General features: G+C 57.7%; 1 protein-coding gene across 8 annotated transcripts in view; it reads right to left on the bottom strand.

Annotated features, from left to right (window-relative positions):
* The window catches only part of RPH3AL (rabphilin 3A like (without C2 domains)), a 126,002-nt gene that overhangs the window by 60,650 nt on the left and 49,075 nt on the right, over positions 1-16,277 (bottom strand). For all 8 annotated transcript variants that reach the window (XM_079797371.1, XM_079797368.1, XM_079797367.1 and 5 more), the window contains exons 2-4: positions 8,967-9,077; positions 5,149-5,292; positions 2,401-2,530 (exon numbers count right to left, since the gene is read on the bottom strand). In XM_079797371.1, the coding sequence (XP_079653497.1) occupies positions 2,401-2,530; positions 5,149-5,292; positions 8,967-9,043 (351 nt within the window). In that variant the 5' untranslated portion in view covers positions 9,044-9,077. The remainder of the gene's footprint in view (positions 1-2,400; positions 2,531-5,148; positions 5,293-8,966; positions 9,078-16,277) is intronic.

Below are 16,277 nucleotides of genomic sequence, written 5' to 3'. Positions count from 1 at the left end.
CGGCAGGCACCGGAGCAGCAGGAAAGCAGCGTGCCTAATGGAGACGTTCTGAGCGTCCGATCCCGAGCAGGCACGTGTCCGGGGTGCTGCGTGGTGCCTGCTCCCGTCCTCCGATCCTGCACCAGCAGCCACGGCAAACCTTGCCGTGCAGCCTGGGAGACACAGCGGCCAGAGCAGGCCCTCGGGGCAGGCGAAGTAAGTGACCTTTTCCGGGAATTTAGGAAACATCAGTAGCTGAATGAAAAAATCCATCCTGGTAACGAGGCACAAGCTCACGTCTCCTCCATCTGATTAGGCTGAGGAGGACGGGGGCACGGCGAGGCCAGTCTGGAGGCGGCGCGGACGAAGCAACTATTGCTCAAGGCTGCTGCTGCTCTTGAGGCCACCCCCGAGGGACAGAGGCACCGAGCACTGGGTTTGGAAGGGGAGGGGGGACATGGATGGGTTTCGTCGTGCCCCTGCCAGAAGCCAATTCCAGCATGTCTTAATTGCAAGAGTTTCATCAAAAGGTTGATAAAATCCTATTGCTTCCCTTGCTCGGTGACAGCACCATCCAGGGCTTGGGGGGGCTTTCCTGCAGCCCTGCCCCCGCTCCCATCTCTGGTGAAACCCGACTCGCAATTAAACCGCAAGCGGGCTGACTCAGATCCTGAGCAATTAGGAGTGCCAGGCCTCTCTAATTAACCAGCCGCCCCTCCCTTCCCACCACAGCCCCCCCTAATGAGGGCAGGCAGCCGGGGCGTGCGGGCCCAATTACTGAGGGGTGGCTGCCACAAGTGCCCGCATCAAGGGTTCCACCGCAGACTCCAGACTCGTTAGCGTGTGGCAGCTGAAAGCCGCCAGGGCTCCTGCCGGAGACGCCTCCCTCCGTGTGGCCAGGGGCCCCGCAGACCTGCCCCAGGCCTGGATCTGGACACGCCCCAGGTCAGAGGGCCCCAGCAACCCGCCCACGGCCACACGCCTCCAGGACACGCTGCCCGCCACTGCAAAAGGTGAGGAGGCAGGAAGTGGAGATGGAAATAAATAGAAGCGCCCCAGTAACTGGTGAACCCAGAGTAGAGGGACCCTGAGCCCCCCCGATAGGCCAGTGTCCTGTTAGAGCTCTCAGGCCCCCAGGGCTGCCTCTGTAACCCAATCACATCGGTAAAGAATTACCCACAGTCCCAGAGGCCGGGGTCTGTCTCCACCCCGCACCCCCGTGCCGGCACCAGGAGGCGTCCAGGACGTATTTGTTGGATGAGAGAATGGATGACAGGGTCCTCCCCTCCCAGACACCAGTGGCCCTGTAAGGGCTAAAGCTTGGCCGGGGGCTCTCCTGTGACCTGGGCCTGGCAGACGGCTGCAGGGTGTCTGAGTGACATCTCTGATCATCTCCCAGGGGCCCTGGACCTGCCCACTCTGCTCAGAGAGCTCTTCCTTCTAACAGGCCCATCTCCCACAGAGATCTCAGCTCTGCCCCATCTCTTCAAGGCCCCATGACCTGGCCTCCGTCCCTCCTCCAAGTTCCCCCTGTTCCTAAGTCAAATAGGATGTCACGTCCTGTGCTGCTTGTTCTTTCAGTCCACTCCTCCCTGCCCGCGGGCCTGCATCCTCACAGCCAGGGCTTGCCCAGCCCATTTCCAGCTCCACGTCTTTGCTGTGCTGCTCTCCCGCGCCCGGGATGCCCTTAACTCTACTCTCGGCCTCTCAGAAGGCTTCAGGAGCCAGCGCCTCCAGGCAGCCCTCCCGATTGCTCTTGGTCCTGGAAACCTTGGTCCCGCTATGGTCAGCATCACTCTGACCATCAGGACCTGAGGGAAATGACTGTTGTGGACACGTGTCCTTCGGATTCCCCTAACCCAGAGTTAGCCCACAACCGGCTGAAAGAGCAGACCGACAGAACAGGAAGTGCAATCCTAGCATACGACTTGGCTCGGAGGAGAGTTGTATTTACTTAATAAAAACCAGTAACGCTTACTGAGTACTTAATGTGCCATACAAGGTTTTAAGAGTTTGGCATATAGTATTTAATCCGCATGACTCTATAAGGTACGTAGTATGATTATCCCTATTTTGCAGATCAGGACGATGATACAACACATGGTTAAACAAGTTTTCTGAGGTCATGTGGCTAGTAGGGGAGCTGCATCCACACCTGGGCCTGTGAGGCCCAGAGGTCCACGCCCCAGGGCTGGTCCTAGCAGCCAGGCCATCTGACCTTCAGGCTCCAATCCCTCCCGCCAAGAAGCATAGGGTGCCATGTGCCTACACATACACACACATGCACGCGCGCGCGCACACACACACACACACACACACACACACTCCTGGGAACCAGGATGCAAAGCCACAGAGCTGGACCGGCACCAGAACTGGTCCAGGCTGGGCAGCCAGAGTGGCAGGGCCGGAGCAGGGCCTTACCTTCCTGCAGTCTTTGCAGAACACCGACGAGCTGCCCAGGTAGCCCAGCCCCTCTCCGCAGAGCAGACACTGCGACAGGCCGTTCCCCATCACGTTGCGCCTCATGGTGTCCAGCCGCTCCACCAGCCGCCTGCAGCACAGGACACAGTCCGATGGGAGGTACTTCCCGTCTCCATCCCGACCGCTGCCCGGGCTCAGCTGCCACAGGGCCCCACACGACACAGGCCGCCTGTGCTGTTCCCTCACCTGGGACACTGGTCCCTGCCTCACCTCTTTCCCTGGCTAGAACCCCTACTCATTCACTTGCTCGCCAATACTAACTGAGCACCTAGGAGGCGCTGGGTGCTGGGACTATTGTAGCAAACAGGCCAGAGGCAGACCTGGTCCCTGCTCTCACGGAACTTATGCTCAAAAAAAGGGAGAAAGTCCAGACACAGGGGAACAGGCCAACTGCCTCCCGAGAGGAAAGCGTTCTGAAGTGAAGTGCGTGGGCGGGGGAGGGAGACTCCGAGGGTCAGGGGCATGTTAGAGGTGATGAGTGGGGCCTCTCTCCGGACATCCCAGCTGAGAGCTGAAGGATGACAAGGACTAAACCGTGTGGAGAGCAGGGGCGGGAAAGCCCGAGGCAGAGGGGGAGCCTGGAGCGTTCCTGGCGAGGAGGGGCCCGGTGTCAGGACGATCAGAAGGCCAGGGTGGCTGTGCTCCGAGCACACGGGAGGGAGCCTGGGATGAAAGCAGGCGGGAGGGGCGAGGAAGGCGGATTACATGGTTCTGTCGGTCACAACACGGAGTTTGGATTATTCTCTCAGATCAACGTGAAGCCACGGAGGAGTTTTAAGCAGAGGAGTGATTTGACCCGAGTGACATTTTAAAAAGCTCACTCAGGATTACAGGGGTGGGGGTGGGGTGGGGGGTGGGGGGTGAGGAAGCCAGCAGCAGGTGGTGGGAGTCCAGGGAAGGGGGATGGAGGCTGGGATGGGCTGTATTTCAGAGGCAGCCTCGATGGCCTGGGGGTGAGGGGCGGTCAGAGAGACCCAGGACGGCACGAGGCCTCTGGTTTGAGCGACGGGGCGGGTGAAGCAGGGGGAGAAAGAGAGAAAAAGAGCCCGTCTTTGAACCTCTGGTGCTGAGTGCCCAGGAGGCTTCCCGGAACCCTCTGAGCCTGGGGTAGGTGCCCCCTCGGGGTGCCACAGCCCTCGGCCCCCTGTGACCCGTTCCATGACAACTTGTCAGCAACGCTGCGGCCTGGGAACTGGCAGCCACTTCCGTTTTGCTGGCAGCGGCGTCGCCAGTGCCCGGCGGACACGCAGCGAACATTCTTGAATGAAGGAAGGACAGAGTACGGTGACACCGTCTCCTCTCGCTGTCACTCCCTCCACACCCCCGCAGTGAGGAAGATGCTATTTGCCCCATTTTAAAGATGAGAAGACTGAGGTTCAGCGATGGGAAGTCACTTGCCAGGGTCACACAGCTCTTAGGAGGTGGGGCCTGGGTGTGGACTCCCACGGCAACTCGATCTGCTCCCAGACTCTGCCTGGAGCCGAGGGAGAGCAGGCTGGGCAGGAGACTGCCTCTCCCCCTTGCCCTCTAGCAAGCACTCCGGACCGCCACGGGGTCGCTGTCCCTTACCCGCGCCTACAGGGCCTCTGGAGCAAAGCCGGCATCAGCCCTGGCCTGACCCGCTTGTTCTCGGGGACCCCCGGCCGGTACGACCCCGTGCCTCCTAACTCACGAAACACACGGGGTGCACCCACCTCCTCCTTCTGAGACGATGAACCCGAGGCACTGCCTTCTGGGCCGTTCTGGGCCCCTGCCAGACCCAGTGCTCGCAGAGGGGGCCGGGCAATGGGCACAGCCAGAGGGAGGGGCGGGCCCGCGTGCTTCCCACTGTGCAGAGGAGCCCACGTGGAACACCACCCCGGCCCCCCCCCCCCCGCTCCCCGCACACCCTCCTGGGTGCCGATCGTCGGCTGGGGGCCTGCGGAGCGCCTGCGGGGCCCGGGGCAGCACAGGGCCAGAGCCGGGTCGGGTGGGGGAAAGGGAGACCGGGAGTCTGTCCGATCCAAACCCTCCTGTAACAGTGACGGTGAAAGGCCCGTGTGACAGCCATGCACGTGGAGCTGCGGGAGGGCAGGGTCTCGGCGGGGTCTCATTGTCTGGACCCGGGTGTGTCTACGGGCCCGACCTTTTAAATGACCGCACATTTAGCAGAAAAAGATGAACAGAAGCAGCACAAGGCGCTCTGCAGCTGTGTTCTCCCACTTGTGCTCTTCAGGTTTTCCAGGAACTGTGAGCGGCTTTTGTAACGAAATAAGCAAGAGACCCCTCAAAGCGGTTTGGAGACTGTGTGGTCATCCGCTCTGAGGCCGGGGCCGAGGCCGGGACAAGAGCTCAGAACAAGCTGGAGGGTGTCTCCTGTTGGAGTCTCAAATGGGACGACCCAGGGGCAGCCTCGACTGAGACCCCTTGCCGCTGGACCACGGCGGGCCCTCCCGTGTGCAGAGCTGAGCAGTCCCCGATGCACTGCACCACACTCTCCCCCCACAGCCTGGGCCCACACAGCGGCCGCTATCCCCTCTCACAGGCGGGTACACCGAGGCTCCGATGGGCTGGGTTACCACGCGTCCTCACTGCAGGGTGAAAAGCCGGCCCTGGGACGAGGGCGCCGGACTGGCCGCCCCCCTGGTCTGGCACCGAGCACCCTGCTCTCCTCTCCCCGGCTGCTCTGGCCCAGCCCGCGGCCCTTACCCGATCCTCTGCTGCTCCAGGACGTCCAGCCGCTCGGCCCTCTGGATGACCTGCAGGATGGCCTCCACCTCGGCTGGGCTGAGGCACTGGCTCCTCCTCTGCTTCTCGGTCTGATAGGTGTGCACAGACCAGCCTGTCTGCAGCCTCGGGGAGAGAACAGCACGGGCCTGAGGCCACCCCAGTGCAAACCCCGGCACCCCGCCGTAGCCACAGGCACAAGGGGCTCGGCGAACAGGGAGCTGCCGGGCTCCAAGTGCCGGCTCTGCCACCCACTCACAAAGACGGCAGCACCATCTCCGCTCCCCGGGGGACGGGAGCATGAACGCGCCCGCTGTACACATGGAGAAGGCCACGGCCACAGCCATGGTGTGTGAGGTGTTGAGGGAGGAGCTTAGAGGATGATCAAGAGAAGAATAAAACCTAGATCTGCGTCACAGAAGAAGGTGAGCTGGCGCTTAGTAAGGAATAGGGAAGAACTGTAATGAGGTTTAGCATGAACCTTGAGGATAAAAGGAGATTGACAGCATTTTGAAAATTCAGGGTTCCAGGGCAGGAGGGTAATGGAGCTGCAAGAGAGGAGAGGTGGCCGGGGCAGGCAAGGAGAGGGGGGCTGGGGCCTGGCTCAGGGGCTCAGCCGTCGCCACTGCCCTGGGCTGAGATGACACCTGCTGTGGCTGTGGCCAGGGCTGAGGGCAAGGACCCCAACCCTTCCTGTTTCTCTGGATGGGGAGAGGGTGGCCGCAGCAGGCCCAGCCCCCCGCGCCCTGCCCTGGGTCCCAGCTTCTCGGAGACATTCTGTGCCAGGTGCTGGGAACAGAGATGGACAAGACGGCAAAGTCACCGCCGTGAAGACTAGAGTGTGCTGGGGAGACAGGTGCCCAATCAACGGCACAAACATCTATTTAATTAAAAGTGACAAGAGCTAGTCATTTGTTGATGCCAGGCTCACAGGTGCTGGGGACATGCTGCTGGGTGGGCTGCAGGTGGGTGTTAGGAGGCCGTATAAATAAGCGGAACTGAACTAGTCAGAGGAGGGAGGGCACCAGTACCGCCACCTGTCCCAGCGGGCACAGCTCCTACCCAGCTCCCCCTGGGCCCAGTGCCAGCCCGAGGCCCTGCAGACACCACCCCTCCCACTGGACCTCGGGTCAGCCTGCAAAGCAGGCCTCCCCATTTCTCAGAGGAGGGAAGAGGCAGGGCACGGTGAGATGCCTCTAACTTTCTAAAGGCAGGTCAGGAGTGGGCAGGCCTCCTGGCCAGGGGAGCTCCCGTCCAGCATCTAGCGGCTGCCAATGGCCCTGCCCGGCTCCCCCAGGGCACCCTCCGAACCTCCTTCCCCACCTCTGTCTGCTCACCCACGGAACCCCGACCGTCTACGTTCTCATTGATTCCTGCCCGCTCCCTAGCCCTGTCCCCTCAGGCCCCGTTCCCACTGTGGGCACGGCTGCCACTGAGTATCGTGTTCCCCCGAGGTGCCCCTCCTCAGAGCAAAGGAGGCCACTCAGGGTGCAGCCCCCGGGGAAGAACCTCCAGTGGCGCCAGGCACCCATCGGTACGTCCCCCGGAGGGTGCCCCATCCCCGCCCCCCCCCCCCCCCCCGGCCTCACATGGTGTGCATGAGCAGCAACTGCTCCCGTTCCCCGGGCCTGGGCTGCACGCTGTCTCCAGGCCTTGGCTCACACTGTGCCCTGCACCTGGGGAGCGTCCCCTCTCACTGAGCCCCCTTCCCGCGGCGCACCCCTATCTTCCGGACACGGTCTCCACCAGGAGGCTTTTCCTGATCCCCTCCAAGATGGTTAAGTGTCCGTTCACAGTTTTCATAAGGCCTGGGCATAGCTCCAGAAGGTTGGGTGGGGGGGGGGGGGGGGTCCCTGGTGTCAGATAAGCTTATGCTTCATCTGTCAAACTCTGTCAATGACCAGAGCCAGCATTTCCCAAATGGGACCGCGTTCAAAAAAATTTGCAATTAAAGGCTGAAACATTACGTTGAGGCAAGTTGGGACCCTCGTTCTGCCTCCAGAATGTGAGTCTCTGGGGGACCAGGCCCTGCCCCATCAGGCCCCTGCCCACCTCTCCACCTTCCTTTTACACCCTTCACCGTCTCACTCTGCATTCCCCTCCACACTGGCCTCCTGTTAGGTCCTCTTCTTGCTCCTTTTACCCCAGGGCCTTTGCACATGCCGTTCCTTCTTCTAGAAGCCCCTCCCCCATCTTCCCATCTAACAGTTAACCCCCCTCCAGGATCAACACAAGTGTCACACCCTCAGGGAAGCCTCTCCAATTCCCAGATGAAGTCAGCACCCCCCACCCCCCACTGTCACAGCACATGGGTAAGTGTGTGTACAGAGCTCACTCCCCTCCATTAGTGCCTGAAGACAAGAGACCATGGTGGTCTTGCTTGCTGCTGTGCAAACAGTGCCAGGCACACCGTCGGGGTTCACACTGATGGTGGCTGGAGGACAGAAGCACAGACCGAGCGAGAGCTAGGAAAGGCAATTTCCCCAGGCTTCCCAGAGGGACCCTCAGCACAGGGCCTGGGTGTGGGGATCTGTGCCAGGCCTTTACGGAGCCTGGCATTACCAGGAGCCTGGCATTATCAGGAGCCTGGCATATGGCGGCACACCCCGGGGAGAAGATAAAAGCATTTGCTCCTTTCAAAGGTGCCACTACAGCTCTGGCTGCTGCTGAGTGCAAGACAAGGTCAGGGAGAACTGACGGAAATGCTGGAGGGGTGGCCAGGGGTCACCCCGGGCCCTGGCCCCAGAGCCTGGCTCTCCCCGGCTCCTCGTATCGCGCCAGGCAGGACACATCTTGCCTGGCATCAGGAGAGAGGGCGAGGGCTGGTTTCCTCCCTGGCACTTGCCCTGAGGGGGCTGAGCCACCCCGGTGAGAGGGACAAATGAACTGTTGTGCAAAGATTCCTGCAGACCAGGCAGGACTCCGCTCTTCTCGGGCATTTCGGATTAATTTCTCTCCCCCTTTGATGTTTCGGTTCTGGGTCCCTGCAGGCTCCTCATATCTAATTGCAAATTTTTTTTTGAACTCGGTCCCATTTGGGAAATGCTGTTCTCTGGTAATTGACACAGTTTGACAGATGAAGGGGACGCTTAGGCTTATCCGACACCAGGGACCCCCAACTCCCTGGAGAGACAGGAAACAGGAAGGCAGGAGGGGCATCTTCGAGCCGAAGGGGAACAGCAGGTAGAGGCAGTCTGAGAGGCACGGAGCTGAGGGGTCACCAGGAGGAGAGGCAACAGGACAACCAGGACCCCAGGGGACACCGGAACCGCAGGGACCGTGACGGACAGGAGCGTGGAGGAGCGCTGGGCGCCCGAGGCTGGCTGTGTGTGTTTCGGCTCCTCATTCACTCTGTCCTGTCAGTGCCAGGCACTCAATTACAAAGTGGGCCTCCAGCGACCCAAGGCTCCCGCCTCCCGGGGCTCAGGGCTGAAGACGCAGTGACAGGGACTTATGCTCTTCACAGAGGAGGGGAGGAGGCGGCCTGGCTCCCTGCAGCCTGTGGTGACCAAGAACACGGGTGCGGGAGTCAGGAGGACCCGGTGTGGCCCTGGGCCTGCCAGGTACAAGGTAAGTGCCTTGGGCAAGGGCCCCGGCTCACTCTCCTCACCTGAGAAATGGAGAGAAATTCCACTTGGCGGTTACATGAGGGAATGGCTGTTCAGGGCCCCGCTCAGGGCATGGAGCCTGGTGTTCAATCGAGAGGCACTTGTCTCCAAACCTCTCTCTCTGGGTCCTGGGACTGAATCTTGCCAAAGAAAGGAGGGAACCGCGATGGCGAAGGAAGGGAAGGTACTCACTTGGCTCGCAGGGCGAGCTGCCGGTCATTGGGGCAGACCCACTGATGGCTGCCGCTGCCGAAGATGGTGTCGGCCATGCTCGGAGCCCCCAGCCAGCGTGGGGAGTCACATCTGGGGGGAGAAGAGCAAAAAGAAAGAGCGTGTCACTGGCCGGGGTGCAGATGGCAGGCAGGCCCCACAGGCTCCACACATTGGCACTGCCAACCTATCCCCGTACGCTGCCCCTGGCACCTGGAGTCTCACCATCAGAATCACTCCTCCAGCCAAACACTGCTCCCTCCAAACTCCTCTTTCAAAAGCCTGGCAAACCCCTGGGGGGCGGGGAGGAGGCCGATCCCTGCTCCCTCCACGTACAGCGCCTGCCGAACTTAGCCCATCACCTCGCAGGAGGGGCCTGGGCAGAGGTGGGGGGATACGGCTAGGCAGCCCCTCTTTGGGGAGGGGGTCCGGAGCAGCGGCCCAGGCACGTGGGTGGCTGAAGCCAGCTGCCTTCCTCAGCTCTGCTAACAAGGCCTCACAGACGCTGCTCCCCACGAGATTCCGCACAGCCAGCGATCACGGTGCCAGCGCAGGAAGGAGGCAGAGAGAGGCAGCTGCAGCCAGGCTGCCTCCCTTCACAACTGCGGGGGACACGGTGTAGAGGGCACCCTCGAAATCTGCAGAGACGAGACCCTGCTCCAGAACTCCCTGGCGGCTTAACTTCCACAGTTGGGCGTACTGGCTGTCTCTTTGCCACCAAGGACAGGTTAGAGGGGAAAGGAGCACAGAGCGGAGACGGTTTTGAGGGACTCAACCCCAGGACAAAGAAGAGGCTGTGCTGAGTTGTCCACACTCCCCTGTCCAATCCCTGGCTCTCAAACACAGGGCTTCTTTCTTTTTTTAAACACTGATGTGATGTGAGAGAGACACACCGATGGGTTGCCTCCTGCATGTGCCCCAACCAGGGCCAGGGACCAAGCCTGCAACCCAGGGACGTGCCCTTGACCGGGATTGAACCCGGGATCCTTCAGTCTGCAGGCCGAGGCTCTGTCCACTGAGCCTAACCAGCCAGGGTCACAGGATTTCTTTCTTTACACTCTGAAAAATTACTGAGGCTGGAAATTAGTCTTGGCAGTTCCTCAAATGTTAAACAGGGCTACCATCTGACCCAGAAACTACTTCTAGGGATATGCCCAAGAGAACGGAAAAATACATCCACACAAAACCTTGTGCGTGAATGTCCACAGCAGCATTATGCATAATAGCCAAAGAGTGGCACCAATTCAAAGGTCAATCAACTGATAAAATAATAAAATGTGGCTTATCATACAATTAGAGGCCCGGTGCACGGATTCGTGCACATTGAAAGGAAATTAATTAGAAGGTAGATGGGTGGGGCGGGGAGGGACTAGGCGAGAAGGGCTGGACACTCCCTGGAGCCAACCTCCCACAGTCCCTCCCCAGCCGGCTGCACCTGGGGCAGCGCCAGGGCTCAAAGGGCGTCTGCGGAGTGAGCAGGGTCCTTCCGGCAGGTGGGGTCCCTTGGCCTGGCCTGCGGGGAACGGGCAGAAATTGGCAGTCCAACATCCCCCGAGAGGTGCCGGAGTGCGAGAGGGCACTCTGCAAAGTTGCTGTCGCTCAGCAGCTCCTGCGTTGAGCGTCTGCCCCCTGGTGGTCAGCGTGCATCATACCTACCGGCCAGTTTGCCAGTCACTTAGCCTTTTATATATATAAATAGATGGAATACTATTTGGCCATAACATGGATAAACCTTGAAAACATTAATCTAAGTCAAAGAAGCCAGACACAAAAGACTACTACATATTGTATGGTTCTGTTTATATGAAATATTCAGAATAGGCAAATCTAGAGACAGAAAGTAGATTAGTAATTGTCAGGACTGGGGTGGGGGAGGGGGGAAGGAGTGGGGAATGACTGCTAGGGGGTTCCGGGTTCTTTTTGATGAAAATGATCTGGAGTTAGTGGTGATGGTTGCACAACTTTGTGGAATACACGAAAACCACTGAATTCACCTTTAAAAGCGTGAATTTTATGGTATGAGAATTATTATCTCATTAAGTTGTTATAAAAATTCTTGAAGACTCCAAGTGATGTGGGCTATATCTATTGATATTTTTAATATTAGATATTAAACAGAGAAAACACTTAAAATTCATTTAAAATAATAAACCGCCCTAGCTGGTTTAGCTCAGTGGATAGAGCGTCAGCCTACAGACTGAAGGGTCCCAGGTTCGATTCCAGTCAAGGGCACATGCCCGGTTGCGGGCTCAATCCCCAGTAGGGGGCGTGCAGGAGGCAGCCAATCAATGATTCTCTCTCATCATTGATGTTTCTATCTCTCCCTTCCTCTCTGAACTCAATAAAAAAAATATATTAAAGAAAAGTTCTTTATGCTGTTGAATTTTAAAAAAAATAAAAATAATAAACCCATTAGATGTTCACACATTTTTAAAAAAAACAACTATATTCTCAAAACAAAAACGCTTAGTGAGACAAATAGCAAGCATTGTTTTACATTTTTACAAATCTGTGTAATGGGTGGCTTAACAAAAACCAGCTGGCTGCTCACATCTGATTTTTCATCCAATCTTTTGCGATATGTGGTTTTACTCAAGTGCATGAAAGAAATCCAGACTCTCCCGGATACGTACCAAGGTTGGAAAGGGGGGCATATTTCCAGACAATTGTGGCTAATCTTGCACACTGCACCAAAACTCAACAGTTGGCTGTTCCTTAAAGATTAGTTCTAATGTGGCATCTGAAACCATATCAATAGACTCTTCACATTTGTGAGACAATGAGACCAAATGCCTTATGATGATGATGAAAATAGTTTTGATCTTGTAGACCTCCCAATCTGTTGGGGACCCCCAGACCATGGTTTGAAAAATGTCTGTTCCAGACCAATGTCGCCCATTTCTGTGACGACCAGCAGGGGGCAGTGTGCAGACTACAGCTACCTGACCCACACAGGGACCAAGTCCACGACCTTGACCGCAGGGGTCTCTCTATCCCACTCAGAAAGCACATCCAGGCACCTGCTTCCCACTGTGGACGACCTCAGGAGAGAGACGCATGGAACCCATGGCCAGGCCCACGCTGGGGTGCCACCACCATCAACGGCCTCCTCAGATGCAAAGTCTTGATCTTCTCTCAAATGAGACTAACACACAATCCAGGAAAACACAAACAACTTTAAACAGGGGTCCCTCTTCCAGCCTTTAGTGCTCTGTGGTTGGTTTTGTGTTTTAATTTGTTATCTTGTGAATAGCACAGTCACACTGCTGTGTGGGTGTCAAAAGCATTACCCTGTTCCAAGTAAACATTTAAAACATACTACAACTCAGTGGCCCTGATTCTTTATTATTATTACACTAGAGGCCCGGTGCACGAAATTCGTGCATGGGAGGGGGTGTGTCCCTCAGCCCAGCCTGCACCCTCTCCAATCTGGGACTCCTCAGGGGATGTCCAACTGCCGGTTTAGGCCCGATCCCTGGGATCGGGCCTAAACCAGCAGTCAGACATCTCTCTCACAATCCGGGACTGCTGACTCCCAACTGCTCACCTGCCTGCCAGCCTGATCACCCCCTAACCCCTCCCCTGCCAGCCTGATCGAAGCCTAACTGCTCCCCTGCTGGCCCAGTTGCCCCCAACTGTCCTCCCCTGCCAGCCCGGTTGCCCCCAACTGCCCTCCCCTGTCAGCCTGGTCCCCCGCAACTGCCCTCCCCTGTAGGACTGGTCTCCTCCCGCAACTGCCCTCTCCTGCAGGCCCAGTTGCTCTCAACTGCCCTCCCCTGCAGGCCTGGTCCCCCTCAGCTATCCCCCTCTCCTGCAGGCCCAGTCGCCCCCAACTGCCTTCCCCTGCAGGCCTGATTGCCCCCAACTGCCCTCCCCTACTGGCCATCTGTGGTGGCCATCTTTGACCACATGGGGGTGGCCATCTTTTGTGAGGGCATGAGGGTCAATTTGCATATTACCTCTTTATTATATAGGATTAAAAATAAAGTGGGCCCCCCTTATCCGCGGGGCATATGTTCCAAGACCTCCAGTGGATGCACGTACAATACCTATGATACAGTTTAATTCATAAATTAGGCACAGTAAGAGATTAAACACAATAATGTTGTGCTCTGGAGTCATCAGTACGTAAAATAAGGGTTACTTGGACAGAAGCACCGCGATACTGTGACAGTGGATGTGACAACGAGACACTCACGAAGTGAATAAACAGCACGGATACACGACACAACGGGGTGATTGACATCCCAGCCAGGACAGAGCAGGATGGCACCAGATGCCATTATGCTCCTCGGAACGGCGCATCATCTGTAACGGGAATTGCTTGTTCCAGGAATTTCCCATTTAATATTTTCAGGCGGCAGCTAACTGAAACCACAGCAAGTAAACCCACAGATAAGCGGGGGCGGGGGGGGGCGGGCTACCGTATTCTGGAGCTTTAAGGAATGGAAGTGGGGTCTCTCCGGCTGGAGAGGCTGTGTCGACCTGTCATTGCCTCACAGATGCTGCAGCTCCTGCTTCTGCCTGCAGGGGCCGCCACATCTCAGGCCACTGCTCCCAGGACTGGAAGGCTCAGGGCCTTCCTGCCCATCCCGGGGCAGCTGGGCGCCCTGGGTTTGGAGTGCCCGCCCCTCTCTGCCAGGCATCCCCACCGGGGCAGGGGGTGACCTCGGAGGGAGGGGCAAGCCAGGAACCTCAGGATGGGAAGCCCCTCTTCTACAGAAGCTTCTGAACCAAAAGGGCGTGGAGCTGGGCAGGGGAGGAGGCGGGAAGCAAGGAGGGATCCTGTGCTCTGTGCTCTGTGCTCAAACCTTCACCTCCTTCTGGTGGCACAGGTGGGGACACCAGGAGGAAACAGCAGCCAGCACAGTGAGAGACGCAGCCAGTCCGCATCGCCCCGAACAAAGCACCCCAAAGGACTCTCTAGAGCAGTGGGTCTCAACCTTCCTAATGCCGAGACCCTTTAATACAGTTCCTCATGTTGTGGTGACCCCCAACCATAAAATTATTTTCGTTGCTACTTCATAACTGTAATTTTGCTACTGTTATCAATTGTAATGTAAATATCTGTGTTTTCCGATGGTCTTAGGCGACCCTGCTAGTGAGTCGACCCACAGGTTGAGAACCGCTGCTGTAGAGCCTAAGACCACCGGAAAACACAGATATTTACATTACAATTGATAACAGTAGCAAAATTACAGTTATGAAGTAGCAACGAAAATAATTTTATGGTTTGGCGTCACCACAACATGAGGAACTGTATTAAAGGGTCGCGGCATTAGAAAGGTTGAGAACCACTGCTCTAGGGGATGAATCCCACTTTAACTCTTTGAATCACTTCCTAGAGTTTGGGGATCACTGGTAAGGGGGCCCCAAACTAACATCTATCTGTCCTCTGACCCATTTGAGGGCAATTTCTTTTCTTTGTTTTTTAAAACTTTAGCCAAAACAACTCTGTGACCACCCACAGGGTATTCTGTCCCGTTCTTAAATCTAATCATTGTTTCTTCTGGTGCACAGAAGAGAAAGGGAGGTTAAGAAGCTGAGAAAAGCCCAGCCGGCCGGTGTGGCTCAGGGGTTGAGCGTCGACCTATGAACCAAGAGGTCACAGTTTGATTCCTGGTCAGGGCACATGCCTAGGTTGCAGGCTTGATCCCCAGTAGGGGGCATGCAGGGGGCAGCTGATCAATGATTCTCTCTCATCATTGATGTCTCTCTCTCTCTCTCTCTCCTTCTCCCTTCCTCTCTGAAATAAATAAAAATATATTTTAGAGAAAAAGCAGCTGAGAAAAGGTCACAGAGCTAACTATGCCGGTCTACTAGCCCTTAACCAATATTCCTTTCTCTGCAGCTTGTGCCGGACGTGTGGAGGGGAGGGTTTTAGAGCAGCGAGGAAGGCGGAGAGCGGACTCAATTAGGAGAGAGAAACCCATAAAAGTCTGGCTTTTACACCCTGGCTGGTGTGGCTCAGTTGGCTGAGCATCATCCCATGCACTGAAAGGTCACTGGCTCGATTCCAGTCAGGGCACATGCCTGGTTTGTGGGCTCCATCCCCAGCAGGGGGTGTGCAGGAGGCAGATCATGGATGTTTCTCTCTCTTTCTTTCTCTTGCTCTAGAAATCAATAAAAAAAAAAGATTTAAAAAAAAAGAAAGTCTGGCTTTTATGAGAACTTACTGGAAGACCAGGGACAGCCTGGGCCTCAGTTTCCTCCTCGGTACCCGCGGCTGGAGGGACTGCCCTGTGCAATCGAACTGCCCGGTTCTGCCCTGCCCAGCTGCAGGAGAGAGGCTCAGGGGGCAGGCAGGGGGCTAGGGAAGGGTCCTGGGGGGAGGCTGGTGGCTGCTCCAACCTGGGAGGCGGGATCTGAGCCCTCACCCCGGCCTCGCTGCCGGGTGTGGGAGGAGGAGTGCACCCCGGATCCCCACCCCTCACTCATGGAGCTTCAGGGAAGAGGAGCCCCTGGAGTCCATGCTGATAAGGGGGCAGAGGACAGATAGATGTTAGTTAGGTGGATGAGGACGTCTCCTCTGGGGCTGGGCCAGGGGCACTGGCTGGAGGGTCTTCTCGAGGCCACGCCTGCGGCTGAGCAGGTTCACGGGGCGAGACCTCGGCCCCACCCAGGGGCTGCTGGGCGGCGGCTGGCACCTCGGAAGGCACAGTTGTCCTTCGCCCACCGAGCCACCTCGGGACAGATGGGAGAGGAAGGGCAGCCCGAGGGGCCGTATTTTAGGAAACTGCCAACGAAGCCAGCTTAGGCTCTCCAAACCCCTTCAGTCCGAGCCAGCTGCCGCTCCGACTCGCCAGCCGACCCGTCCCAGCTTCTCATGCCCCTTCGACCAGGGCTCCCTGCCGAACGGTGCCCACCGCCACCCAGCACCCCTCCTGGGCTCCGCTCCCCATGAGTGGGTCCCGAGGAGGAGCGTCGGGGAGGGCCCCTTCCCATGGCCCTGACGCCGGCCCGGACCCTCCTGAGCGCTGGGGCCTCACCTCTTGCAGAGAGCAGGGCCGTGGGACTGAGAGGGTGTGCCTGTGTATTAATAAAGGTCGGTCTGTCTGGGACAGAAATCAGATGACAAGGGAACAGAACAGGCTTAAAGAAGCCGAGGGAAAGGCAGGGGAGGACACACACATTCACAGGGGAGGGGATGGCCAGGGCCTGGGAGCAGAGGCGGCGGGTCCGCGGGAAGAGGCGGCAGAGAGCTGGTCCTCCTCTAAGCCGGGGGGGAGGGGGGGGGCACGGGCCTATCGGAGTCCTTCCAGCCGTGACAGAAAGAGGCTGAGGAAGAGGCGT

The sequence above is a fragment of the Cnephaeus nilssonii genome (genome assembly GCF_951640355.1).
Source record: "Cnephaeus nilssonii genome assembly, chromosome: 19".
Taxonomy (NCBI): domain Eukaryota; kingdom Metazoa; phylum Chordata; class Mammalia; order Chiroptera; family Vespertilionidae; genus Cnephaeus; species Cnephaeus nilssonii.
Note: the sequence above shows the minus strand (reverse complement) of the source record. Positions and strands in the feature narration are given on the sequence as shown.